This window comes from Pseudochaenichthys georgianus, chromosome 13 (assembly GCF_902827115.2).
Source record: "Pseudochaenichthys georgianus chromosome 13, fPseGeo1.2, whole genome shotgun sequence".
Taxonomy (NCBI): domain Eukaryota; kingdom Metazoa; phylum Chordata; class Actinopteri; order Perciformes; family Channichthyidae; genus Pseudochaenichthys; species Pseudochaenichthys georgianus.
In genome coordinates, this window is record NC_047515.1 from 35,110,472 (window position 1) to 35,138,164 (window position 27,693).

A 27,693-nucleotide genomic window follows, 5' to 3' on the forward strand; every position below is an offset into this window, starting at 1 on the left:
TACATGGACTAATAAAAAGATCCATGGTTATTGTTAACACATTTCTATATAAGCCTGATAAAAGCTCAATGAATTTCTCCCTGAGTTTCAGTTTGTTATCTCCTGCATTTACAGAGATTTACAAAATGACAGCCAACAAAAACAATCCTCTCCAGATGTCGGTGAATCTGGGAGAAGTGTCGAGAAGAGTTTAAGCAAACTATCAGAAGATCACTGACATAGAAAAAAGTGCATTAACCTCGGCATTTTGGTTCCAGACCCACAGGCAGTGTGCATTTCTGCAGCCATGGTATTTGGATGTGTCTGGATCTGCCTGGATCAATCATTAGAGAGACACTTTGGTTCTTACAACACATGACTGCTTACCTGTGGGTGCCAGCACAAACACATGCATATTTCTTATTGTATCAACCAGTATTACATTTAAAAGTGCCGGACAAATGCTAAAGGCCCACTCTGACCACACCATCAACTACCTCACTAGCATTGATTCTGAATGTAAAGGTTCTTAGGAATGCAAAAGGGGCTTGAAGATGCTGAGAAGTCATAGTGCTACTAACTTCTCCCTTCAGGCACACATGTGTTGATTAGAGACAAAACACTGCATCAGTTGAGGATAAAGCATGCAAACAAGGAACAACGTGCTCAACTGGCTAGGGAACATTTGGTTAAACAAAGAATCAACATTTGTGTTTAAAGTTCACTTTACTCAACATGAGCAGCAGCGATCTACAAGGGAATGATCAAAAATCAATTCCAAGTTAAAATGTAACAGAGGTGCCGACAACAATGTCAATAAAAGCTTAATTCAATTGTTTTCAACCACAGGATGGTATATTGAATTTAATCTTGTGACCAGTAGTGGAAATTAATTTTCTAAAGTATAACATGTGCTGTAGTTAATTCCATTTCGATTTTTCATTCTAATTATTTGACAACTATAGTTAGCCAGGCACCTAATTTGCAGATTCAGATTGTAAATAAAACGAATTAATGAAGATGATGAATAGGCTACTGTGTTCAAAACATAAAGGACTTATACAATAATTAAGTAGTCACTCTGCTATCTGTTTAATGTAAAGGTTTAACTAAACACAGGCAACAACAACGTGTTTCCAGATGTTGTTCCCTCTGGTAATTAAGTCCAGTTTAAATCGGTTTGATGAGGCTTGATGGGGACAATAGTCAAAACATATCGATATCACATCGAATGTGACATCTGTGTTTCTTCACATCCAACGCCAGTACAGTCAGGTTGCAGCTTGTACATTTGTTCAGGGAATGGCATTTGGATCTGCTCTCCACAGTGCGCGTACCCACATGCGCATGCGTCCATGCTTTGAGAGAAAAGGGAACGCGCTGTAACAGAGAGAGAAAGCAAACCGCTATATGTGCCTGCGGAGTTCATGCTACTCAGATCTACTGAAAACCACGCCATGGTTTCTCTAAATGGAGTCGAGGGATGAACTTTGATTTCCACATCCTGTCACAATCTCTACCCGGGTTTGTGTGCGCGCTGCGAGCTGGGGTATATCTATCGATTTCCCACGCAGCGTGTCACCAAACGCAATGTGAACTTGGTCCTAAATCATTGTACAGTACAACAGGCTCGCTCCACGGATTAAAGCTCATCTGTCGGGCAGCGCTGCTGGTAAGTAAGACCCTTTCGAGCTAACGTGTTTTAGGAGTTTTTCTACATGCCTGTTGGGAGTCATGGGACCACCGATCCGAGTAAGTGGCCTCACTTGATCACAAGATATTAGATTTAATTTGGCTGGCTTGCCACGAGATTTGATTTCCACATTTTTGTCAGTGTGTGTCTGGTTTTGTGCGTTTGTATGTATAGACGAAAAGAATACTGCATGTGTGAAGTATAATGATACATGTTATCAGTATTGCCATACTGATATTCTGTACAAACTGTGAAGTCCACTGAGACAAATGTAACATTTGTGATATTGGGCTATATAAATAAACATTGATTGATTGATGTTCTTGAATTGATTTATCCAGAGACAGTAATTACCTTCCCTGTCATCTGTGACATAGAATCTGAGTTGAAGTGGAATTTAAGTTACAGTAAAAAAACACGAGACAGGAAATGTAGATTTCTACATTATTGCTGCAAAGCCATGTTTCCTGTGATGTGTTGCATTAATGGGGCTTGTGTACAGATGGTAACTTGACATCTGCTAACATACCCTCTGTTCCCTGCAGCAGCCACTGCTGGGAAGCACTCGTCCTCGAATCAGTTTGGTTGCAGTCTGACTTTATTTGAACACACATCTCTCCATATCTACATTCATTTTAGGCAACAGAATCAGTTCTTGCATGTTAGTTTTGCAAGAACTGAAGCCACTTGTTTAATTTTGTTTAGTGACAACAAAAGCATTACATGACAACAATTTAGAAGGGATATTATGAAGGGTTTTTTATTGTTCCATTTATATCTCTCAGCCTCAGTGTCCTCAGGTGGGATACTTAAAACCTTCCAGTTATGTTGGGACTTCTCCCATGGCAACTGAGCCATGGACACAATCTCCCAGGATCCTTCAGTATTTCAAAAAAGAAGAATAGAAACCCAATACTTTATGTAAGAGCTGTTAACCTGTAGACCAGAAGAAGACAATCAAAATGTTATGCATGGTGGCTCAATACTACACCTTTTCATTCAACAGTGAAACATTGGGCCTCATGCAGCAACGCTTTAATTTCTTCTCTTAATACATGTTCTCTTAGTTTTCTTTGCAAAGGCTAGTGTGTGGTATTTTGGGGGATTGAGCAGAATTTGAATACAAATTTCACAACAATGTTTTCAGTCGTGTATAATCCCTTGAAACCAGGATTTTTCCCCCAGTTTAGAATGAGCCCTTAATATGTACATATGGAGCAGTTGTTCTTACACAACGTCCTCTGTGTTGCACCACAGTGAAGGACTTTCTTTTTTTGTATTAGTTCCTCAATTCTGGCGTTATGGCAGTGGAACAGATGGTCAGGGAACTACAGTGTGTACAGGTGATGTACATTTGCTAGAGCCAGTGTTTTGATTGGCTGTTTTGTTTGGTGTCAAGATCATCAGTGGTACAACAGGAAAATGAAAAAGACCATAAAAGCAGTGAAGGCACACAATGTCCGCCAGGTGTTGTTATAGTCAAAATTAATAATCCAATAGGTATAATAACTCTTAAACCTATAATAATCCAAACATTATGTATTTTCCTGAACAATAAAATGTGTGTTTCCTTGCCTAAGATGTACATGTATGTGTAAAACAAATTAAAATATGTATAGTTCTATCATTAAAATAAATAGTCTTCACTTTATGGGATTTTACACTCTTAATCTGAAGTTTATCTATTCTTCCTGCTCTCCACTTTGTTCTTTTTCTCAGTCTCTCTCTCCAGCTCATATTTTTGAAAAGCTGAAGGTCAGCTACAATATGTTTATGTTCTGCTAAATCACTAAACTGTCAAAAAGTATAAATGCTATTTGTTTTGCCAACAAACCTAAAACCTGATGAAACAAATTATCTAGTTTATTGTGTCTCTCATTCCTGTCTCCTCAAAGGGCTACATGTCTGCTTTGTATTTTCACCTGAAGTTTACAGTAGGCTTTTTGTTGAAACGATAAAAGATGTTTTTTCTGTAGCTCACCTTGGATGGCCAACCTAGATTAAAGAGAAAAAGTGGTATTGTTCTGACAGATTGAACACTGGAATCGCAGTTAAATCTTTGAGATAGATGGATAGATAGATAGAATGATGGATGGATATATAGATGGATAGATAGACTGCTGTTTCATGGGGTTGTATAAGGTCAGTAGCAGCTACATAAGAGATACACTTTCTGCACATGTTGCATTTAATAGGGTCATTCAGCTCATGGGAACTTCATATCAGCTGCAACGGCACAATCTGCTATCTGCAGTAATGGATGAACACACATGGCCTCACAACAACTGGCAAATGTTATAGTACTCTCGTGCTGTCATTTTCAGCCCAATAAGAGAACAGAATGTAAAAGCTAGACGACAGTGTTCACTGTGTTTCTGGTAAATTGGGGAATTGCTTGAATTCACAATAACAATATTAGCTAGAGCTTTAACTGCATTATCATCAATTCTCTGTCTTGTATTAATACCTGTAATTTAAAGTGTTTTTAATAAATTTGATGTGTTTTTACTTAAAGGACACGCAATGTATAGAGAGGTGGTGATGAGGGTTAGGATTAGGGAGAGTGTCGATTGGACCAATGGCTCTTTTTGCCCTAAGGCCCCTAAATGGGTTAATCCAGCCGTATGTACTGTGACAAAAAAAGGCTCTTCTTATCACGGGTTTCACTCTCTCTCTCTCTCTATTTATATATTCTGGACACATTCTTGAAGTCATTAGTTGATACAAAAAAACGTAGATAAACTGAAGGCGTTACTCAATGAATGGATTTTAGTAGTAGTATTTGGTATCATCAATTCACTTTACATCTTTTATAGACATGTAGCCCCATGTACCTTTTACTTCCCTATTGGATTAGACTCCCATATGATTTGACAAAACCCATCCAAAGGTACACATGGAAAAATACGTGCTTTTGAAATTCCTAGTTTATCAAACGTCCTCAGGAAGAAAACGAATCCCTGACAATCATGCTATAAAAGAAAGCTATATTGTTCTTATCATAGTTTTATAGCATAGTAGTGCACTATACAGCCAGCTACAAACACTCACCGGCATGTGTGACCCGAATGTGTAGGTCATTGCAGACGGGAAGGATCGCATTGCCAAACGATATGTAACCCTGGTTCAATATGTCAGTGTGTGAAGAGTTTGTGATGACCAACTGGAAATGATCAGCTGTTGCTCAAATAAAACAGAGAAAAACTTCTCCTGGCTAGACCTAATTAAGACCAGATGACTCCTAAAGTAGTGATAGGACGAAGTTACTGAGTCATCCAAGACTGTAAACACACACACACACACACACACACACACACACACACACACACACACACACACACACACACACACACACACACACACACACACACACACACACACACACACACACACACACACACACACACACACACACACACACACACACACACACACACACACACACACACACACACACACACACACACACACACACACACACACACACACACACACACACACACACACACACACACTTATATAGATTGTAATCTGATAGTATTAGCAAATTGATATCATATAATGGTGAATGGTACATTGATTGCATTCATATAGCACGTTCCTGTCTTTGCTGCACCTCAAAGCACTTTTACATACACGATTTGATTTGATACACTTTTTTAATCCCCGTGGGGAAATTGTTTCTCTGCATTTGACCCATCCTAGTGTCAGGAGCAGTGTGCTGCCATTTTGAACGGCGCAGAGGCTGCACTCACACACCTTTGGCCACTCAGAGCAATTTGGGGTTCAGCATCTTGCCCAAGGACACTTCGAAATGTTATTGCAGGGGCTAGGGATCGACCATATACCTCATGAGTCACACAAATAGAAATACATTTCTATTTTTAACGACACCTATTACAGTTACATTTTCCAATGTCGTTTCCAAGTAGTAAGACGTACAGTTTGTTCATCCAAAAGAGCGCTCTGTATATCCTTAAGGAGACAGGACTACAAGTTTAAATCAAATGCTGCTGGCTAAATAAGATTGACTGTTTTGTGTTTTGATCAGTAAGAGTCGACAAGTTGCCATGCAGTAAGGGAAACATGTGTTTGCATGGCTCTGGCCGAGTTCCTTCCTATTGTGAAAATGTTAACTCAAGTGTCGGCAATACAAGCGTTGATTATAGCCTTTGAATCTTTTTCTCCATAAAAGCAGTCGTGGCGTTAAAAATGGGGCGGATTGAGCCCCTCCGAATGGATTACATTCTGGGATTATGTCATTTAGAGGTGGATTTTCTATTGTGAGCACATGTGAAATCAGATGGTAGGTGAAAGGGGGTTGGATAAGATGGTCATTTCGGGTCACCATGTATGTCTTTGCTGACGGATTTGCAAGTATTCCATCCATCCAAAACCAACACATTACATCTAAAAATAATGCTTTTAGGTCTTTGTTCGACGTGTGTTAATGGTGCAAGGACAAGTCGTGATGGTGACGTCTCACAATAGCTCAAAATTAATTTAATTTGTAATAAATTGGCGCATTAAGGAGTCGCAAAGACTTGAACATCACTGTATAAATGCAGTCAATTTACCATAGTGGGAATGTAATGATTGTTTGTCAACCTCTTACTAAGCTACGTTAACACAAGACTGTCTTCCACTAATGCTCAGTCATAGTATTTGCCTTCTCAGCCCTCACCTTTCCCTGGAATTCTGAAAGGAAGGAACCAATAATCATTACTCCCATCCCATGCCCTGGTTTTGTGGGAATGACTTCCTCTCCGCTGCCGGACTCATCTGTAATCACTACAGTGTGTGACTAAGCTCTTTAGGGTGGTCTGTCTGCATTTCGGTGGTCCACGGTGTGACTTGCAGCAATGCTGTTTGAGGAGAAGGGCATTTCTGACAGGACTAAATCTCACACTCATATCCCTCTCATCTTAAAGGTTGGGCCCCCTATTGCTGAATCACAGCCAGTCAGGTATTGTGCTGCTCCGGTATGTGTTGTCTGTAGTGTCTGGGGAAGACCCTTTGCCTCTTGTGCTTCAGTCTTTTGAGCTACAGTATGACAGGCTCTAGTAACTTCCTCTGAAAGAGGAAGAGGGCAGGGTTGGTAAGAAGTATTTTATACCGGAAAGGGCTATATGTAGGGCTGCAACAAATTATTCCGCCATACATTTGACTGTAACATGTCAGAATACCGCTCACATGCCAACAGTGGAATCTTTCACTTACATTTTTGTCCAACTCACTATCCTAATCTGTCAAATCTTCACATTTTCAGCATTATCTTTATTCTATACTATTAAGTATGGAAGAATATCAGCCCATTTCAAGACTGTATGACATTTCTGGATTTCAATGTAGTTAATTTATGAACACAGGTTTTGTCCTCTTGCATCAATCCCTGTTCCCTTGTGTGAGGATTATTCCGTACGCAGTCAAAAGAGCACAAAAGGAGAACATCTTCAGGTTTTAATTAGGCGTCTTCAGGCTCTCCAGTAACGAACATTCAAGCCTTGGAGCACAAACAAAATGTGATAAAAAAACAAAACAAAAAAACTGCTGCAATCTCTGGGGTTTAAGTGTGGCCTCCAGGCCCTTATTCCAAGAACCAGGTTAACAACGAGCTCTTACCTGATTCTGATCAGCTGTTTGTTCTCCTTGGGCAACTTTGATCTCTCCACCAGCAGCCACTGCCCTAACCTCAGCCCACTGTGGATTCATACAAACCGTATAGTTTATCTATCCCTGCCATGCATCACTGCAGTTCCTGTTTTTGTGCAATTTTCAGTTAATTTCACAAATGCGTTACAACATTTGGTTTGAGATATTATCCTGTTGAAGATCGTTTTGTTCTTTTGTTACAGGGAGAGGCCCAGACTCACTACATCTGTACCACTGAGGACATATTCATTGGAAATGAAAGAGGGAAAAGGTACGATGTTCTGTGGTAATGTGGTTGTTTTTGTTGGTATTTTTGTGGTGACTGCACAGCTGCCTGAGAAGCTATTGTTTGCAATATTCTGAAAGTATATACGTTCAAGAAGTTTGTTGGTGATTCTGTACCAATCTGAAACATTCATCTCTATCAACTCTTAAGCTGCATTAGGGTTTGTTGTCTTTTACTTTGTATAAAAGCATGTGAAATATGCCAACATTTACATGTCTGTCAATGGACTTAATTGTTTTAATCAACTAAAGAGCAAATATTCAATTCAGCTCGACCACGAGCAAAGGCACATAACCGTTGGATTCTTTGCTACCTAATTCAAGCCAATCGCACAACAAGAGGAACTAACTAATCTTGCTCGTTTCCTTTAATAAAAGAAGAAGACGCATTTGGAGTTTGCTTGTGTTATCGTCATTTCCTTAAACAATAAATGATGATACAAACAAAGCCCAGCCTGATATCCGGATCACGATAAAAACCCACCCTCTTACAACACCAAAAAATAATACCCTAATTCAGAGGAAGCGAGTGTTGTGAAATTAGAGTTTGATCTTTTAAGGAGGGGCTCGAGTGGCCGCTTGTGCTGTAAGGAAGTGAAATAAAGAGCGTCCCTGTGGTGGTGTTAATCGATCATGTGGTTTCCGCTTCTTCGCTGTCTCCAAGTTAGGGCGTGCTGATTCACTGGTAGATCTACAGGGGTATTGCATTACTCTTGTTGCAATGTAGCAAGTACATGTGCACACAAGCCCATCTCAAAATAGATATTCAGCTGCTTCAGTTAGCTATTGATTCTGATGGGCTCGCCCCGAAGCGGTGTTAAGCATGTATGCATAGTCCCTAAATCAGAAAGACTGTGGATAACAAGTGCATGGTACCGTAAGTAGACATGTGCATGTAACAGTACACGCACTTTAATCTGGTTTTAACTGTAATCCGACCTATCCCAAGCAACAGCGCTAAAGCCAAAGTGATGCAGTTGGATCAGCCCCCAGTTCAGGGGCCAAGTATCAAACAGTCTAGTATGATCCTCTTAAAATGACCGGCCTTCATCTGCTGCCTGTCTCTCTCCTAGCTTCTCTCTTTCTGTTATTATTTCTGTCTCTCTCTCTTTTGCACACGTCTTTTTACGTTTCATTGATTTGTTCCCCGCCACTCCCATTAACTATGATTGTATCTGAGTCTTGCTATGAGAACAAGCATCTTCTTTGACTTCATGACTCAAAGAGGACAGCTCCATGGTGTGTTTCGTTGTATGGTTCTTTACCCACAACTTCTTCAACACCATTCACACAGCAGTGTTTGAAGGAGGTGCTTATACATTTGCTGTTTGTGCTCTCTGTACCTGTTCCCCAGGATAAGCATGCACTGTGTAGACAGGAGAGGACTAAGGAGCACATGAAGATGTCCCAGAAGGCAACTAAAAGTAAGAACTTTTGCCGTGGGTGTTTTTGAAGTAGATGTTTCATTACTATTTCTCTCACTTGATATTCAGTAGAACACTCATCTGATATATGTGTAGTTAAGGAATCAAGGACCACAATGCAAATGTTTTCACCGTTTAATGCTCAGATTTCTTTGAACCACTATTGCTTGTTGTTATATGCATTGGTTACCTGTGATCTGTACCATCTGTTACCTTTATCACGTCTTTAAAATCAGCAGAAATGTATCCGTGACGATTGAGGTCACAGATTAAGATAATCCAAAAATCATCAGAGCAGAATGACACTGCACTTACAGTTTGCAACATCAGTTGTGTTGCTCTAGCCACACAACATTTACGCATTTACTGTTTTGCCTAAATTGTTGTGGGAAAAAAACATAAAGTTGATGCTTCTTAGGTTATTCACTCTTAATGTAAAGCAGGGTTCTTGCCTTTATGCTGCAAACAAAAAACATCCACAGTGATTCATTTGCTCTGAAGGTTTCTGTATTTTGTTGTAGCAAAAAAAATGTCCTGTCACTAAATCTCACTGTCTTTACTTATTTGGAATGTACTAGCTTGTATACTTAATAAGAAATAGTCTGTGCCACCTCCGCACACAAAAAAGAAACACCTATAACCAGCTGTCGTCTTTACACTCGGCTACATTTGACAATACATAGGTGGTTTCAATGTTTTCATTTTCATCGAACACTTAGACCATGAACTCCCAGACTACTTTTTTTTTTTAGTATCAATTTATTCATATTTGAGAAAGTGTATGCATGGTCATGGAAACTAGACGGACATGTTGGAGAGGATTTTACAAGAAGCTATTTTATAAAAATAGATTAAAAAAAGCATGAAGGTCCTTGTACTTAATAAAACGGATCTGTCATCATTCAAAACAAGTTATTTTAATGTATTTTAACCGGGACAGTAACCTGTTTTTATCTCTTAAACTGCACTGTAACTTTTTATTCATGTACTTTTGTTAATGTATTTTTTCTTTTAATGTTTCTTTTATTATCTTTTCTTTTTAAATTCCTTTTTTCCGAATGTCTTTCATTTTTGTAAAGCACCTTGAATTGCCTTGTGTTGAAAGGTGCTATATGCATACACTTGCCTTGCCTTGCCTTTAGTCCCTGGACAGACAGATGAAAATATCACCTTCTATAAATGGCAGTATGTTAACCCAGGACAGACGCTCGCAGAGTGTAATGATATCATTTTGTTGGTTGGTTTGGCAGGTATTTATTGTACTGCTCCTTAAGTAGGATGAGTTCAATGCACAGTCTCAGTTTCACAGTTTGTGCGATGCTGTGCCCATTCATTTAAAGTTGATTTGAATCTGTTGTTATGACCTTGGATCCATAAGGATAAGGACTCAAATGCACGACCCGGGAGCCAAAGGTAAAGTATAATTGATGTAATTTATTTGCAAAAAGGTAACAAAAGAAAAACGCTCCCAACGTGAGGAACTACATTTTACATAAGTTTTAAAAGCACATAATGGGCTTTGAGTCAACAAAGCAAACACTGAAGAGCAGACTTCTAGCATGGGAACAGGACATGACGAACTGACAAGAAACAGGGGGAAACGGGGGCATATAAACAGGAGGTAACTGGGAACAGGTGAAGACAATCAGGGGTGCGGCTGGCGTTGATGAACGCGGGAGAACACATTAGGAAAGGGAGTCAAGGAACCTAAAATGAGACGTGACAAATGAGTGAATAATACATGAATAACAACATGAAACACGACTGACTAACACTTTTGGCGGTGCACAACATCTTTCTTTTCCATTTCCATTAAAACATTTTGTACAAATTGAGGCCATAACAGCTGGGGGATCGTTTCCTGTAGACCTGTGCCGTTATCTCTAAATAACAAGTGGCACAGGCAGGAAACACATTGGTAACGTTTCAGTTATATCTTTCAGTACCCATTCTGGTCACATCTGCGTTCAATGGCATGCCAACTCTTGAGCCGCCGTATCTTATTTCAAAAAGTTGAATGTGTTGTTTAATGAATCACAATTAGAGTGGTTTATTTTCTATCATTGGGTCATTCCTTACGGCAATCTCTACATCAACTGCTGTAACATCAAATACATCTCACTTTGAACTAAGCATTGGTTGTATGCTATATTTGATAATTCAGCTTTTTAAAACTATTGTACCTTTGCCTCTGTTTTTGTCTTCTTTGAATCCAGCATGGTGCCTTAGGCTTCTCCCAGTGCTCTTCTTCTTCATCTTCTTTGTCACATACTACTACTCCTTTGCCATACTTCAGAGGTAATTACACACAGACACAAACATGTCTTTTTGTCCTGGTTCCTCTCGGTATTGAGGTCACACAATTACAGAAATGCCATTTCTGGTAAAGAAAAAAGTAATCTCGTGCGGTCTGTTTCGTGCTGAGTCATTTAAAGTGTACCCACATTGGCATCATATGGCCGTCTTTGCTGCTGGTCAATTTAAACCCTCACACATGCCCATTCTTGCACTTTTTTAAATGTTCTGGGCCCAGTTTCTGTGTTTTTATGGATTCAGCAGCGTTCATGCCAGTTGTGGTGATTATCTGTCTTTCAGCTACGGAGGCACCAACAAGTCTCCGAACAGTAGCAAGTCGCTGTGTGGTGGCTGGCTGACCCAGAAGAAGTGGGAGAGCCTTAACTTTAAGTGAGTAATGGCATGTCTGTGTTTTTTTTTTTTTTTTTTTTTTTACAAATGCCAGTATTTTTATTTGAGCATAAAGTGCCAGGAGTCTAAGAACTGTTAGGCCTGCTTTTTACCAGTCATGAAGGAAAAGCAGTGAGAAAGAACAGGACTCATTATGAAAAAACATTTTCCTCTGAGTCAGGTACATTTCAGTTACTCAAGTTGATCAATGTTTGATGACATTGCTGAGGGGAAGAGATAATATAAAAACCAAGTTGGCTCAGCATTAGCTCTTGATAAGGTTGGCCAGACAATAGTGTGCTTGTGCTCCTCAGGTTCTGCCTCATTAAGCAATCATTGTTCCACAGTCCTGCTCTATCATCAGTGTATTCAGCTGACAAGGGACTGTCGGCCTTTTTTCTGGCTCTGTTCTGCTACAAAACAGTGGTATGCTCTCCATCTGGTTTATCCAAGCCTCCTCAGAGGTCACTGTGTATTTTCTTTAGCTCATTAGACTTGGCACTGCCTGCCCTTTGACCTTTCAAAACAGTCAATATTCCTAATCCCCTGTGTTTGCCCCAGTTAAAGAACATGATTTGCATTCTCACATAAAGCCAGTGGCTGGTTGTTCTCTGGTTTTCACATCAGTCATTACAGGCACAGCGAGGGCTTTAAGGCAATCATACTGACATTCCTCTAATTAGACCCTTCCCCGGAGATTTATGCTGATCCCCTGCGAAGAGCTAGCTGGCACACGAGGGTAATAACTGTCTGAGAGAATCGCAGTCAAAGACAGTAGGTCATAAACAGCTGGAGTCTGAAGCCAGCAAACACAGGAAAGCAACTGTTTCACATATTACAACCTGCCGTATGTGTCTCACTCCACAGGCTCTCTGAATGTTAGTGTTTGTTCTGCCTTTCCTCGCGAGAGAAATGCCAACAGGAGATTTTAATGAGGGAAATCACGCTTGAATGACATCATGTACATGGCTGGTTTATTTACAATGAGTCTGCTTTACCTGCTTAATAGATAACAGAACATTTGGGAAAGTCAAGACAAGCTTTCCATGTGCCAATATGAGCATGGCTCGGTTCGGCAGCTCCGTCGGTCTGTCCATTGTGTGGTTTCAAAGTTGTTATAGCTTTTCTCCATCCTCGCTGTCTTACGTATTTATATCCTCCACCGCAAACCATGGTGTGATATCATTTATACAGTGAAACCCTGTGCACTGCAGTATCATGTTGAAATTCCTGCTCTCACACTTTTCCCCCTGCAGTATTAGCAGACAGACTCGGCTCTTTCTGAAGCTGGAGGATTTCTTCTGGAGGGAGCATCTGTCAACGCTGGCATTACCTTATGGCATTAAGGACAGTGGTATGTTGACTTTATGTTATCCTCTGCTCCCTTTACTCGGAGTCAGCACATGTATCACCCTGCTTGTTGTATGAAGGTGTATGTTCTATCCTTTTTTTTAATGTGTATGCCTTTACAGATTGGGTTTACAGATCTAAAAACAAGTCTTTATCTTTACAACACACACATCCCCGTTCCCCAACAGAATGGGTGTATGACCATAGCTTGCAGTGATGCCTTACTACTATCAGGGCTTTGATAAGAAAGATCACACACTATTTATACTGCACTTTGGTCATGTTTAAATAAATAAGGAAACGAGATTAAAGATATTCACAGTTGTAGTACTACTAGGACGTTTTTAACTTTTTTTGTATTGCCAATGCACAATCTGTTTTAAAGATTTCAATCAGCTATTTCAACTTCTCTTTTTCTCACTTTCCCACTCAGAACTACTGCTACTGCAAATCCTTGCTGTTACCATAAATTATCAGGTGCCAGAAAACATTGAAAAGTAAGTTTGAGCGAACTTCAGCCTAAAACTCCTATATTACAGAAATCGTTTTTCTAATACATTTAAAGATCCAGGATTAGTGCCGTAGTGTCCACAGGTAATTGACACTAAACCAGGAATATTTCTCACAAAACTTATGTTTGGTTGAAGATGTTTTCCAGCTGTGGATCTGTAACATCCTGTTACACTTTGTCAGTCCTTCCGCATGACTTCATTGCTGTGATTATAGGTACTTATGGGTAGCTGCTTAGCCGCATAACTGTCCCTCATTATGGTAAAGAAAGCACCTTCGGGCGCTATTTCTCTGCTGATAAATGTTGTCAGTTATGTCTCCACATATTTAGTCTTTTATTGTACTAAAACTTGAAAAGACTCACGTTTGCATGTGGTGTTTTTCTCCTCAGCCTGGAATGCAGAACCTGTGTAGTCGTGGGCAACGGCTTTGCCATCAAAAACAGCTCGTTGGGAGGCATCATCAACAAATATGACGTGGTGATTCGGTAAGCAGGAAGGAAGGGATCAAATCCATCACATTTGACATTACATTAGATGTCATTTAGGTCATGCTTCTATCCATAGTGACTGACAATACGTGGAATAAACCATGGAGAGACAAACTCAGAACAACATGAAAAGTGCAGATATATTCGCTTGAAATACACAATTCACACAAACGGGCTTTCCCTATTAATAGCTAAAATATTTAATAATTTCAAAAAATGGTGTTGGTTTTAATGACCAAGGAACAAGGGAAACAATGCTTAGTTATAATTACATTTATTAGCAATTTGACATGCTGTCGATAGAAAGAAAGTTATGAGTTTTGTAAGATTCATAAACTTTTGATGCATTTTTAATCCCACTTCAAGGTAATTGTTTTTGGGAGAAGAATGTTTAACATTCTTTTATCTTACAATATCTGAACCGTGAGAACAAAGTATAACATTTGTAATCAATAACCACCATCTTGATTCAAGATGATACATTAAGAACAGATGGATCCTTGTTAGATGAAAAATGAATAGTGAATGTGCAGATTTCCCCCGCCGCTTAAAGCAGGGTATGAATTCACCCTGCTGTACACTGATGACGGACTGCATCCGACTGTGTGACCCTGACACAGAGCTGTCCTCTTAGCAATTAGCAAACTTTTCTTGAGTTCTTTTAAATGGAGAATAGAAAGTGTTTAGTTTACTCAGGGACAAAGGCACTCTGCAAATCTGACTTTACAGCCTTGGAATGACCACATGCATTCTGAGTTTTTATAAGCCTCTTTCAAACAGCCCGAATTTGGCCTAGCCACAATACATTTTTCTCTCCCGGTCACCCCCCCTTCCCCCTCCTCTTCTCTCACATCTATCCCTCTCTCAGAAGCTAATCATTCCCTGGCCAATAGAGCAAGGTTATTGACATTCAAAGCTTGCGTTAGAGTTTGACGTTTCTGTGTTTGTTCTGTCTGTCATAAAAAACACAGACTTGGAGTTTTCCAACACGCAGATTAATGATTTATCCAAACACGGTCTCATTCTGTTCTTTTGGGCTCATTAATTGATCATGGAATAAGTTATTAATTGTTTTAAATTAATTTATTTGTAAAGAGTAACTAAGCAGAAGTGCCTTCGTACCGAGAGGTTTCAGCGCATGCCACATCACTGCCATGTCCCCAGTATCCATTTCAACCTTGGGATTTTTGCTGCATGTCATACTCCTCTCTCTTTTCCCCCCCATTTTCACTTCGTCCCTTTGCTGTCAAATAAAAGCAAAAATGCCTTTAATATCCTGTAAGTGGAGCAGGGATGTTCCCAGAATGAAACACATTTAAACACTCATTTAAAAACCTGTTTTTGATTGAGAGTTGACTCTGCAAAGCGTTATCTAGAAGGGACAGAAGAACTGGAAAAACATCCTGATTGCTGTTTTTAACAAATATTTAGTTTGTGTCAACATATTTCTTATCAAGCCGGAATGGAACAAACATGAACTGATGCAACTGTGGCTTCTGTGAATCACACTTGTTTGATAAGATAAGATAATTGATTTTGTATTATTTAGTAGTTTTGTTGCTTTGTGATTGTTAGTTGGCTAGCTTCTTCTTTATGTTATCAGTCTTTATTTTATCAGTCTTTTGACCAAATGAGGCATGTTCCTAATATTCTAATCCAACAATGACTTTGTTAGCAATAGCATACTTCCATCAAAATGACTGAATCCTATGGAGTGTGCCACACAGTGTAGGTTACCGTTCAAAAAGGCTCCGTTCCAAGGCTGTTTTGTTCAGTAATTTTGTTTGATTTTAGATGTCAACGGTTGTTTGAATGAGGTTTATCTGTAAAACATAACCCGAAAGTTGTGGTTTCACTACGTCTCTCTATTTCTGTGTAAACTTTCGGTTGGACTCGTATCTGAAATTGTTTACACAAAGTTCAAAGTTTATTTGGAAAGCTCTAGGAAGCTCACACTGCTTATCCAGATATATGATGTTAAGCCAGAGATGTGGCGAATGCAGAGTTAGCATGAGGCAGGATGGACATGCTCAACAACCTTTTAGTGGTCCCGATGCGGTTTAAACAATCTGTATGGATGATTACAAAAAAATTGGAATCAAAACAAACCTGCAAATTCTTGTCTCTGAATATAGTATCGTGTCCCTGCCTCAGGTTGAACAATGCCCCAGTGAGAGGATACGAGGAGGACGTGGGGAATAAGACCACTATGCGGTTTTTCTACCCTGAGTCGGCCTCGTACAACCCGGGTCTGAACAACGAGCCCGGGACGCTCATGGTCCTGGTTCCTTTCAAACCGCAGGATCTCCGCTGGCTCAAAGAGATCCTCTATAACGAGAAGAGGGTACAGGCTATGTGTGAGAATGCACTCTATCTCACACAAACACACACATGCTTTCCTTCTTACTTTGCCTCACTTTCTTACTCTGCCTCTCGGCGTCACATAAACACTCCTTTTAGCTTCTTTCCCAGCCCTTGCCAGCCAAACACATCATGAAGCAAATACTTAAAAGGTTCAACCTCAGTGATGCCAGTGCCCTTCAGTGATAAATGTAGTTTCCATTACAGACACTCTGTTGCTCGGGGCACCCGAGGCCTCCTGCTAATAGTTGCCAGGTCATTACCGGCTCATTTGCACATCGATTTAGTTGCCTCCAGACATGAGGGAGTCACAGGTTCAATTGCATCTTTGTTTGTGGAAATGAACTGTGGGCCAACTAAAAATAGCTACGTTTTTTTCTCCTGCTCTTTTCTTTCTGTTTATTTTAATTTCACAACATCCCATGTCTCATCGTTTCTCAATGTTTATCCGTGATTTCCAGGTCAGAAAAGGCTTTTGGAAGAGCCCTCCTCAGATCTGGTTGGGTGACTACAGTAAAATAAGGGTGCTGGACCCCCACTTCCTGCACCAGACTGCAGACAGACTGCTCCGGATCCCTCTGCAACCCAAGAGCAAACAGGTCAGAGATCCACTTACATGTGTCTGTTTGAGAATAATGAACCATAACTCTGGTGGCAGTCCTTTCAAAAATACTTTTCCCACTAGTACCTTCTATCGTGTTTGTTCTGTTTCTTTCATACCTCCCTTTTTCCCTTTCTGCTCTTCACTTCTCCCCACATGAATGTTAACAAGGCTAAATGGAGCATCCACTGATTAGCCACAGCCCCTCCAATGATCCGTCTTGAGCTCTGGGATAAACAGTTTACTGGAAGAGGCATTTCTCTCGAAACGTGGCCGGGTCAATAGCAATTTTTCAGATCCAATTACTGCAAAACATGATGAAGATTAGCTTCTGCTTGGCATTCTGGCATATCATTACAAGATAAGCTCCTCGTTTCTTCTGGGACACTCTGTGAATCCCTGTCAAAATAATTGTTTTTTGAAGGAAAGCCAGAACATTTTTAGAAATATCAACCAGATGCTCTGTTTTTAGAAGAAAAAGGTCTCTAAAGATGATTATTGCTGTTTTCTCAGGGAAAATCCCTGGATGGACAGTTTAGTCGATCTTTATTGAGCATGATTTGTGACTTTTGGGGCGGAGTGAGAACTCTCAACAACACAGAACAAATAAAATAAACCTAATCATAAACAGATTCATGAAACTATTCCGGCAACGATTGCACAACGAGAAAACCTGACGCATGACATTTTTTCTGCAGTTTACAATTGGTCTGTTTTGTTTCACAAATTGGAGGATTGGACTGAGCTGGTGGATTTCGGGCCATTACTCATGTAGTGAGTTTTCTCTGGCCCATGCATCCCATCTGCCCAGCGGGGCTTGTTGTGTGTTTGGTAGGGATCGACTCTGACATGGGCCAGAGCCAAGAACCTTTTTCGCTTGTTCCTCTCTCTTTTTGTCAAAGAGTGAGTATGAGGGAGGGGGGTTCCCCTCTCCTTTTTAGTCCCCTTTTAGACTGCAGTGCAAACACAACGGGCCGATGCATGAGAAGAGTGAGCAGTGGAAGGCAGCGATCCTACAGGCGGTCGCCCGACAGGAGCTCTGCACCATCTGCACAGACAGTATGGAGGAGGAGGAGGAGGAGGAGGAGGAGGAGGAGGAGGAGGAGGAGGAGGAGGAGGAGATGATAGATGGAAACATATACTGAAGCAATAGAAAGAACTGGGATATATTTCCGAATGAGAATCAGGAAAACGTCCCACAGCAGGGACATTTATTTACAGCAGAGGGAACAGTGCAGATAGAAGAATTCAAATACAAATAAGTACACGTCCAAAAAAAAGTGAACATGTAAAAGCAGTGAAGAAGCACCCAGTAGTAGAAAAAAGTAAATAGTGCGTGGTGTTATTTTACAACACTGTTACAGTAATGCAAAAAAGTAACAGCCTGTAAGAATTGTAAAATAGTATAGACAACTCGTGCAGTCTGTATCCGGTGGTTCTGCTGCAGGAAGAAAGGAAAGAAGATAAAGAAAGAAAGAAGTCATCTGTATTCGGGGCTGCAAATATATTCATTTGTCCTTAAACACTAGTGATTTAACTCCCTTAACAAACTAGTAAACCTAGATTCTTCCCTCTCGTCTTCTTTTGTCTCCTCCGTCTTTTCTTCTCTTTTCTCTGGTATTTTTTCATTTGCTAAAAAGCAGCAGGAGTCCTGACTGAAGCAGACCTCCTTCTTGCAGATACTACCCTCAGCTAATGACCCTGCCAGATAGCCAAGGACCCCCTTAACACACACATACAGTCCACACACACACACACACACACACACACACACACACACACACACACACACACACACACACACACACACACACACACACACACACACACACACACACACACACACACACACACACACACACACACACACACACACACACACACACACACACACACACACACACACACACACACACACACACACACACACACACACATAACTCTTATGTTCACACCCGTCTTCACAAACACAACACTGTGTTCAGCTCTTGTAGGTCTGGCTTGCAGCGGTGACTGTATGAACCCCCGCCCCCTCTCTCCCTTCTCCCCTCTCACCAAGGCTCCATGGGCCTGCGTCCAAACTATGTGCCGGGCCGCCGCTGGGCTCTGGTGTTCGCCTGTGTGCTGGCGACCACATGAGGCTAATACACACAGAATGTCAGCTGTGTCCCATTGTGGGGTGCTCTTCAGTTTCAGAACTGAAGAAAAACAACAGTAGTGCTCAGGGCAACAGCGAATTGATCCTGTGTAATGTTTTAGATCCAAAAGACGAGAGGACAGGAAAGAGGTTGTGTTTCAGTATCTTATCGAGGCTATCCGGTACATGTGGCCTTTTGTATCACTGCAGGAAATCTTACATTTGTTTAGATTTGTTCAAAATGATCAACAAAAGATCTTAAGCCCGGCTATGGACGGATATCTCTTGATCAGACGGTTTGTATCAAGGCAACCTGAAGTAGAGAGCCCATCTCTTAGCTAATTTAGAGCAATGTCTGAGAAACTGGACCTTTTAAGAAAACTTATTTCGCACACTTACATCTGAGCTGTTATAACTACAGTAGCCTACATGGAAAAGCATGCAGGCACTGCTTTTGAGAAAGGTCTTCTTGGGTGAAAGCTTGGTCTAATAATTGTAATTTACATTTATACAACACTAGAACATTTATTGTTTCTGTGAATTCTCAAGTGAGACATTGAGAATATCAACTCGATGCCAATAATACCACAAAAGTGCAATGCCCAGACATGCAGACAAACAAACACACAGTTCATATGTGTGCCTCATTATACACAATATAAAACAAAAAAACAGTCCCTTCTTAGCAAGGCTTAAAGCAATATTTCAACATTCCTGGACATATGCTTGCATTGCTTTTTTGCTGAGAATTAGATATACATCCATTAGCCGGCTAGCTTAGCTTAGCATAAAGACTGTAAACAGAGAGAAAACACTTACGGTACATTTTCCAAAGGTTCAAATCCAACTACCAACAGAAATGTTACCACATATCTCTTAAGCAAGTTCATGTATTCCTCAATATATTGAACCGTTTCTTTCAACAGAAAGATTATGACAAGGCTGCATAAAATAATTGATTATATCATAATTAATCATTTCTTAACACATCTTCTTATCTGAATCTACAGTCGGTTGACAAAGAAACTTTACTTTGGTAGAAATCAATGTTTTAGGCAATCAGTAAACTGTGGCCAGAGGAGTGGGAAGAAGACCACCGCTAACACTGATATGTAAACAGAGCTCTTAGAGGAAACCCGATGATAACATGGAAAGCATTAGTGAAGGGAGAGATATGATAAAAAGGCTGTTTGTGACATTTCGGGGAGGGATGGAAGGAGACCGTTTCTTCTATCTCCCGGTCATGTGTAAGGTATTCCCATTCCTCTGCCTCTGTGAACACGGATAATCATTGACAGACTCAAGAGGGAAATAGCCCAAAACACAGGGAATTCTCTGCACACAGTAAGAGCCCGCCAGGGACAAGACAACAAACATGTCTCAACTCATTACATCTCACATTAGTTTTTATCTTTAAAAAGATGATGATCCCTTTACTACCTCCACCAAGGATGTTGTGTTGTCTGCTCAGTTTTGTTTGTCTGTATCAAGCAGGATTAGGTCAACCAAATGTCAGGAAAAGTTAGTAGAATGGTGTAGCATGGGCAAAGGAAGTACCCATTACATGTTGCATGGGATCTGAATCACAGGGGGAATAAACAAATTATCTTTGACTTTCCTAAATTAATAAATAGGGCATTTCTGCTGCATTCATGTGGTAGGAATAAGTGGAACAAGAGTTCTTGACTTGTAAATGTACGTGAAAGCCCCGTTAATCTGGAACAAGAGAAATATCTATCAATGTGTTAAAGCCTATGGTTAAAGCATTACGATAGAACACATCTTCGATGAAGCATCCATGTTTTTTTTATTCCAATTTAAAGCTCATGAACACGACAAAATCGGAAAATCTGCTTCCCTATTTGAATAATCCAAGGAGCCTGTGAATGCACCGTTGGCCTAGGCGGAGGTCTGTGCCCTTGAAGTGCCAATCTTTTCTTATATGTTTTCCACAAAGGCTGATCATGTGATACCAAGTGATAAACAAGTAAACGGCAGAACATATAATATATTCGAGCACTATTTCTAGACCAAGATTAATTTTGTGTCGGGCAACACAGGATATTGCTGTATACTTTTCAATACAAATAATATAAAAAGAGAGAAAAACCACCAGATGCCCTGTGATATATTTACAATATCTTTTAGACTTTGAGTTAGCCAGAGGATGTGATGTCATCGGGTCAGCAGTTTGTTGTCTTTTATATCTATTAGTATGCTGACTAATCCCTTTGAATAAAGTAGCATGACGCTGTGTGTATCATTGATACCAGTATATGTTTACAGTTTCATTAATGGACATCCACCCCTCCTCTTAGAGAGCAGGTTTATTGTTTTGAATACAATCATTTCGCCATGACATTTACAAAAGGTAATCACCGGTGCATTCAGCTGTTTTGTTGTTGTTACATTATAGATTGAAAAGAGATTGCTTCTACTGTATGTATAAATATGGAAAAAGTCACAGATGTGCATTCCTTTTCACATCTACTCCAAGAGTAGAGAGTGCTTCAATAATAATTCCTTTTTTTATTTAACGTGGATCATTATTAAGGCCTAATCATTGCATGGTAATCAGCAAAATAGGTGAATACTTTGTAGTATACACAAGAACAAATTACCAGTGAAATGTGAACATTTGTTTGGGACATAACACTTTAGGCGGATAGATTGAAAACTTAAAAGTTCCTTAGAAACAGTTGTATTGCTTAAAGGCAGCCATTGAAGGATTCTTACTGGGCTGAATTGCACACTCAATTAATAATTTTAGTTTTTTGTATCCTGACTTGTGAAGAAATTATGAATTGTAGCAAGGCCTGTTAAAAGTGCATTCGAATAATCAAAATGACTTTCATTATTTTTGTGAAGGAGTCAGTGGAGAGGTGACAGGACATGAAGGGAAAGAGAGAGAACAATGTTCAACCAATGTCCCTGGACCAATTTGAACTAGGGATGTTGCGGTTCATGGTTAGCGTCTTCAAGCCAAATTCCTTGGGGACGCCTTATCGAGTTGATTATGTTTTTTGGCAGGATTTCTTTGTAGAGTAAATATAGATGAAATGTGTGTATATTTGCATTTTGGAGATTTTTGCTCGCTTAAATGTGTCTCTTTATCTGTTTTTGTTGTTAATTATTCAAATTTATTATACATATATTGATATTGTCTGTACATATCCATGGTTTTGTGGACAATGAATACAATTAAAACGTAATGTAATATAAAGGGGGAATGGCAATGTTTCCATAGCGGTTAAACAAAAAAAAAAAAAAAAACGTATGAACATAATCCCCCATATTGAGCCATATTGATTTTCTCAAGTGAATTAACAAGGTTGCCAACAGGTCTTAGATGTTTTGGAGGCAGTTAAAACACTTTTTGTCATCTGTATTATCACATTGACACATTCAGTGTATGGTATTTGTTTTGGATAAGAGCCATAGCGGATGGAGAAGTGTCAAATAGCAGCCATACGCAGAAAAACAAATTCTCACTGAACTCCCCAAGAATAGAAAAGTCTGTCAAAAGCAATAAGTAGCAAACATTTTGTGTTTTTGAATATCTATTTAAAACTATGTTCCTCCAAGCCAAGTGCCCTTTAAACCTAAATAATAGAATAAGAATTTTGGAGATGAAGTGATTTTTTTTCTTCTAATGTTTTGGTCTAAAGTATCAAGTTGGAAATTAGCCTGAAGTTGTTTCTTGTTACTGGCAATGAGAGTGCTTTTATTAGGAAGAGGTCGCCCAAAGGCAGCACTAAGCTGCTGGGAAAGACCCAGTGTTCAGGGTGAGACAGGCTAATGTGAAGAAAGTATTTTGTAACACAACCAAGACCTTAAGCAGTGCCCACAAGCAGACAGCATATAACTTACCCAGTGTAAGTTACCTTGTCTCTGGTTGAAAGAGAAAACATGAGGGTTATCTTTGTCATACCTGCCAAGATTGCAAGATTGATCACATTATCGCACATTTCGGAATGTTCCTGGATAATCTCACATGTTCCACATTACATAACCGCCATTTGGCTTTATTTTAAAGCTCCGTATAATATGTACATTTCACCTCTGTATCAACAAGAGCAGGATGTAATGATAAACTGATTATTTGATAGTATTCTGCACCAGTGTTGGGCAAGTTACTTCCAAAAAGTAATATATTACATATTACTTATTACTCTCTTTTGAAAGTAATAAGTTACATTACAAAATTACTGTCTCTGAAATGTAATGAGTTACACTACTTTAGTTACTTTTTAGTTACTTTCACCAAAATAACCGCAAAAGAATGGCTAGGTATTTTAAATGCTGAAATGTAGTTTAGTGCAGCTCATTATACATCCAGTGAAGGGCAATGTGGTATAGCATAACAACTGTGTAGGCCCTTAAGGCTACTGACAACTTGTATTAAGTAAGTAAACACTAACAGGACACGGAATGGGCTCTGTAGTGTGTTTAGCATGTGGCCGTGTGCAGGCCCGGCTCCAGAACAAAATGACTCAGGGTGCCTCTGAGGTTACAGGGGGCGCAGCAGTAGTAGGTTTACATGAGCAATAGTGGCCGGCAACAGCAATGAGAAATAGCATTGATGGTCCCAATGAACAGATTATGGCATTTGTTATGTTTTGAAACCAAGCAAGTGAGAACATTTCAAGTGAGTTAAAAGTGCAATCCTGAAATATTTCATATAGTCCAAAATGGACTATGGCAAAGAAAAGCACAAAAGCTTCAAAGCTGTAGCCTACTGATAAAACAAATGAGAACATTTTGTAAATCAAGGCAAATATTATTTGAACCAGCTCATGGTTTGAAATGGCAAACATTGAAAAGCAAAAGTATTATTAAAACCATGTAGCCTACTAAACATCACCTTGGTCCCATCATATACTCTGGGAAGAGAACATTTACTGTGCTTGAGAACTGGTATCACATCATCAGGTTGACTTTGTGACCTGGAGATCATTTCAGCTGCAACATCAGCTCGTTGATAAGCTTGGGATATGAGATCTTTTTGTAGCCATTCGTGGTGAAGGCATCTGTGCTATTGTGTGCATTATTTTTGACCCAACATTTCTACAGGCATGGCAGAATATGGCACTATTTTCACATATTCTAGCCATTGTCTATTTGTATACCACGAGCTGCAAAATGACCGCCTAACCCCACTGTACAGGCGGGTACTTGTTTAGATCTACCTGGGCAGGCTCTGTGTTGCCGTGGTATCCTGGCTGGCACCTGCGGGCCGCAGAGGGGCGGCGGTGTTTCGGGCGATGAAGAGTGCTGCTCCGGGGTTGAGGGCGGCGAGTCAGGCGGGAGTAAACTAGTGTCCACAGCGGAGGGTAACGTGATGTTCCCATCTGACCTGTTGCTACGGTCTGCAGTAGATGCAGTGTTGCTGGCGTTTAGTGATGGTTGCTTTAACCATTTTCGTATAAATGATTATCCACAAATGTGTGTCACTGCACGCGCAGCGGAGCAGGTCACGCGCACCTGACACAATTTGTTGTTGGTATTTTTCGCTCCGTTCTCTTTTTTGAACATTCAACTGCCCCGAAGATCCCGGCGCGAAGCCTGAAGAGTAAACACCAGGTTTACTAATCTACCCGCACAATTTGTCTGGTGTCGGAATGTCTCGCTATGTTAGTACATTGTTACAAAACAAAACATCATTTAATTTCGGGTTAAAATGTGTTGTAACTGCGTTACTGAGCATTGTAACGGGTAATAGATTACCCACATTTCATTAGTAATGCGTTACATTACTTCGTTACAGCAAAAAGTAATATATTACTGTAACTCCGTTACTTTTGTAACGCGTTACACCCAACACTGTTCTGCACATGGGGAAGGCTTGTTTTGTTTTCATTTGCAGGTCAGAGGCAGCCGTTCCTTCCTAGTCCTCCATTTCCATCTAGTGGTGAAGGAAGGAACTGCAGAAGAGTTTTATTCTTTTAGTCTGCTTAAAACCCTTGACTCAAGCTTTCAATACACAACTATTGCATGCACAATGTTTAAACATAAATGCTGAATTAATAACGTCTTTTATAACCTAGCAAAGCTCCTGTTGAGTGCATGTCAAACATTTGCATATCAAAGAACTAAATCCTAGAGGTATTGCCAGAGGGATTTTCTATTGGCTCGTGTTCGCATTGTATGTGACTAAGGGGCGGGACATCTCTTAGCGGTTGACCAATCACAACGGAGCCGACCTGCTTCCCAATCAGAGAAGACCGTGCTCTGGTTTCAGACAGAGGGTGAAAAGAGCTATGAGAAAAAATAAAGAGCCTATTAAACATATTAAAAGCAATACACATGTCACAGTAGAGGAACAAAATATGAACCTGAAAATGAGCATAATATGTCCTCTTTAAACTTTTTTTCTTTTACATTTTTGTGGTATTTTCTGTCTACTACGGCGTCTTTTTTTGTTACTATGACCAATGTCAGAATTGTTTTAATCCAAACCAAAGTGTATCATGATACAATGACTAAATGCAGTGAGTTTATAATTTTAATTAGATTTATTTTTGTTTCGACAGCCAGTGCATCCTACCTCGGGGATCCTCGCTGTGGTCGTTGCTCTCAACTACTGTGATGTGGTCCACATTGCTGGTTTTGGATACCCTAACATAAAGAGCCAAAGGAACCCTATCCATTACTACGGATATGACACCATGAAGTCAATGAAGGTGGGTTAGCGGACATTTACAGTGCTTCAAAAGTCATCTCAGTTTTACCATACTGTGTCATTACATACTGTTACACTCTCTGTTGCAGAATTCTTACCATGATCTCAATCATGAAGCCGATGCCTTAAAAAGACTGGAGGATTCGGGTGCCATTTTGTACCTGCACCCACATCTATGATACACATACCTTTTTCGAGTTTGATTGAATCGAAGAATGTGACCGAACACCAAAACTTATTTGCATTTGGATGGGTCAACCCACTCAAATTCTAATGTGCCTTTTTTGCAGTGGGATACGAGAAATGTTTACATGTACTAAGTCATCGTTAGGTGGCAAAAGTGTAAAAATGTCGAGCTCTAAAGAATGTTTATATCCCTGGCGCCTTAAATTCTCTCAAATTAAGACACATGAAATGTGACTTTATAATGGCTTTCCTTCACTTTGTCGTGTACTATCTCTGGTGACATGGCTTAGCATCTTGCATTATGTTTTATGATTGTAAATCAACCGGGATTTGAATCGCATCATTCAAAGTGAGTACGCAGGAGAACTATTCAAAGTTGTCCTGGATGTGCAAAGAGAAATTACTCCTGATTTAGATTGGATAATCACTGTGCTTTGATTTTGTTTTAAGACCATTTGATACTGTGGGCTTCTAATTTCCACATAGGAAACAAGTGTTTTCGATCTACAGTTTACGTATTTGTTGTTGTTTGCAAAGATGAATGCATATCAGTGAGTTCCAAACGAATCAGACCGGTTTATTTCTCATTGGACACACTCACTGTGGTTTAGGATTCACTTCTAAAAAAACAGCATCTGTTTTATGTTAAAGAGGTGTACGTACAAATCTACAGAGTTTCTTTGTGAACTTCACTTTTGTTGTTAGTTTAATTGAAATGAAAATGAATTGACCCCAAGCCTGATTTGAACAGGATTTAATTAATCTTATTTTTTGTAATTCGTGGACTGGAAATACTACTTGTATTTTGCCAATTTGGTAGCTTTTTGATTGCAGGTGTCTGGGGGTTTTAAGTTATTCTATCCTTTATTTGTTGCGTTTTTTTGTAGAAACAAAACCAATAAATGGTACCACTGGATATTTGTATTGTACAGAATGAAATGAATGTCACTTGATTCTCATTTAGAAACGTTTCTGTTTGTGTCCTTTCATTTATGTGAACATAGATTATTGATCAGATCCACATATCCACTTTATGGTAATCACATGAATCGACCTGAGGGAAGCTGCATTGTGCTGTTTTTCATTATCAGGGTACTCCAGTAGGGGGCAGTGAGCCTCCATTGCATGCATGTCATAAAGTAGGTAATCTACTGCACTGCACATGGTGCAGTCATGCAGCAGCCCATTTTAAAGTGTCTGGGGCGATGATAACAGAAAACCTAGCACTAGCACGTGTCCAGTAACACATGTACAGTATGAACATCTGGAAGACCAGAAATTGCACAATGCTAATAATTGCGAATAGCGACAGATGTTAACGATGGTTTGTACTCACGGCCTTCTATTAGCGTTGACATGAATGGACTTGTGCCCTTGGCATTTGTAAACTAGGCTTACTTATGGTGGTACAACCTAAGCAATGACATGGTGCAGTTCTTCAGCTTGGATCAGATTGACAGCAGCTTTCAATCATGTGCTGTATCATTACTACAACTTCCATACTGCTATTAATAACTAAAACATATTGATATTTTGGTTTGAATGTGTTCATTTTTGAAAGATCTCAAGAGCTCTTCACCTGAATGCAGCATTGAATCTTTAGAATAGCGATGCACTTCTTCTCCTCAAGGTCAGACTGTAAGAACTCTGCTGTCCAC

General features: G+C 39.9%; 1 protein-coding gene across 2 annotated transcripts; it reads left to right on the forward strand.

Annotated features, from left to right (window-relative positions):
• Positions 1–1,340: 1,340 nt before the first annotated feature.
• st3gal4 (ST3 beta-galactoside alpha-2,3-sialyltransferase 4) lies at positions 1,341–26,951 on the forward strand. 2 transcript variants are annotated; one of them, XM_034096744.2, is made up of 12 exons: positions 1,341–1,651; positions 7,528–7,595; positions 8,964–9,033; positions 11,250–11,331; positions 11,629–11,718; positions 12,975–13,072; positions 13,502–13,565; positions 13,970–14,065; positions 16,223–16,412; positions 16,891–17,028; positions 25,701–25,850; positions 25,939–26,951. In XM_034096744.2, the coding sequence occupies exons 3-12, from the start codon at positions 9,006–9,008 to the stop codon at positions 26,026–26,028; spliced, it is 1,026 nt and encodes a 341-aa protein (XP_033952635.1). In that variant the 5' UTR covers positions 1,341–1,651; positions 7,528–7,595; positions 8,964–9,005; the 3' UTR covers positions 26,029–26,951. The 2 variants fall into 2 exon arrangements, with proteins under 2 accessions (XP_033952635.1, XP_033952636.1); XM_034096745.2 differs by having other exon boundaries at positions 1,641–1,731.
• The last annotated feature ends 742 nt before the right edge of the window (positions 26,952–27,693 follow it).

Bases quoted from the DNA above. Each gene is read 5' to 3' on its own strand.
- st3gal4 (XM_034096744.2), top strand. From the start codon at position 9,006: ATGAAGATGTCCCAGAAGGCAACTAAAA. The intron at 9,034-11,249 runs GTAAGAACTTTT...CTTTGAATCCAG, and splicing joins GTCCCAGAAGGCAACTAAAA to CATGGTGCCTTAGGCTTCTC. The intron at 14,066-16,222 runs GTAAGCAGGAAG...TCCCTGCCTCAG, and splicing joins AAATATGACGTGGTGATTCG to GTTGAACAATGCCCCAGTGA.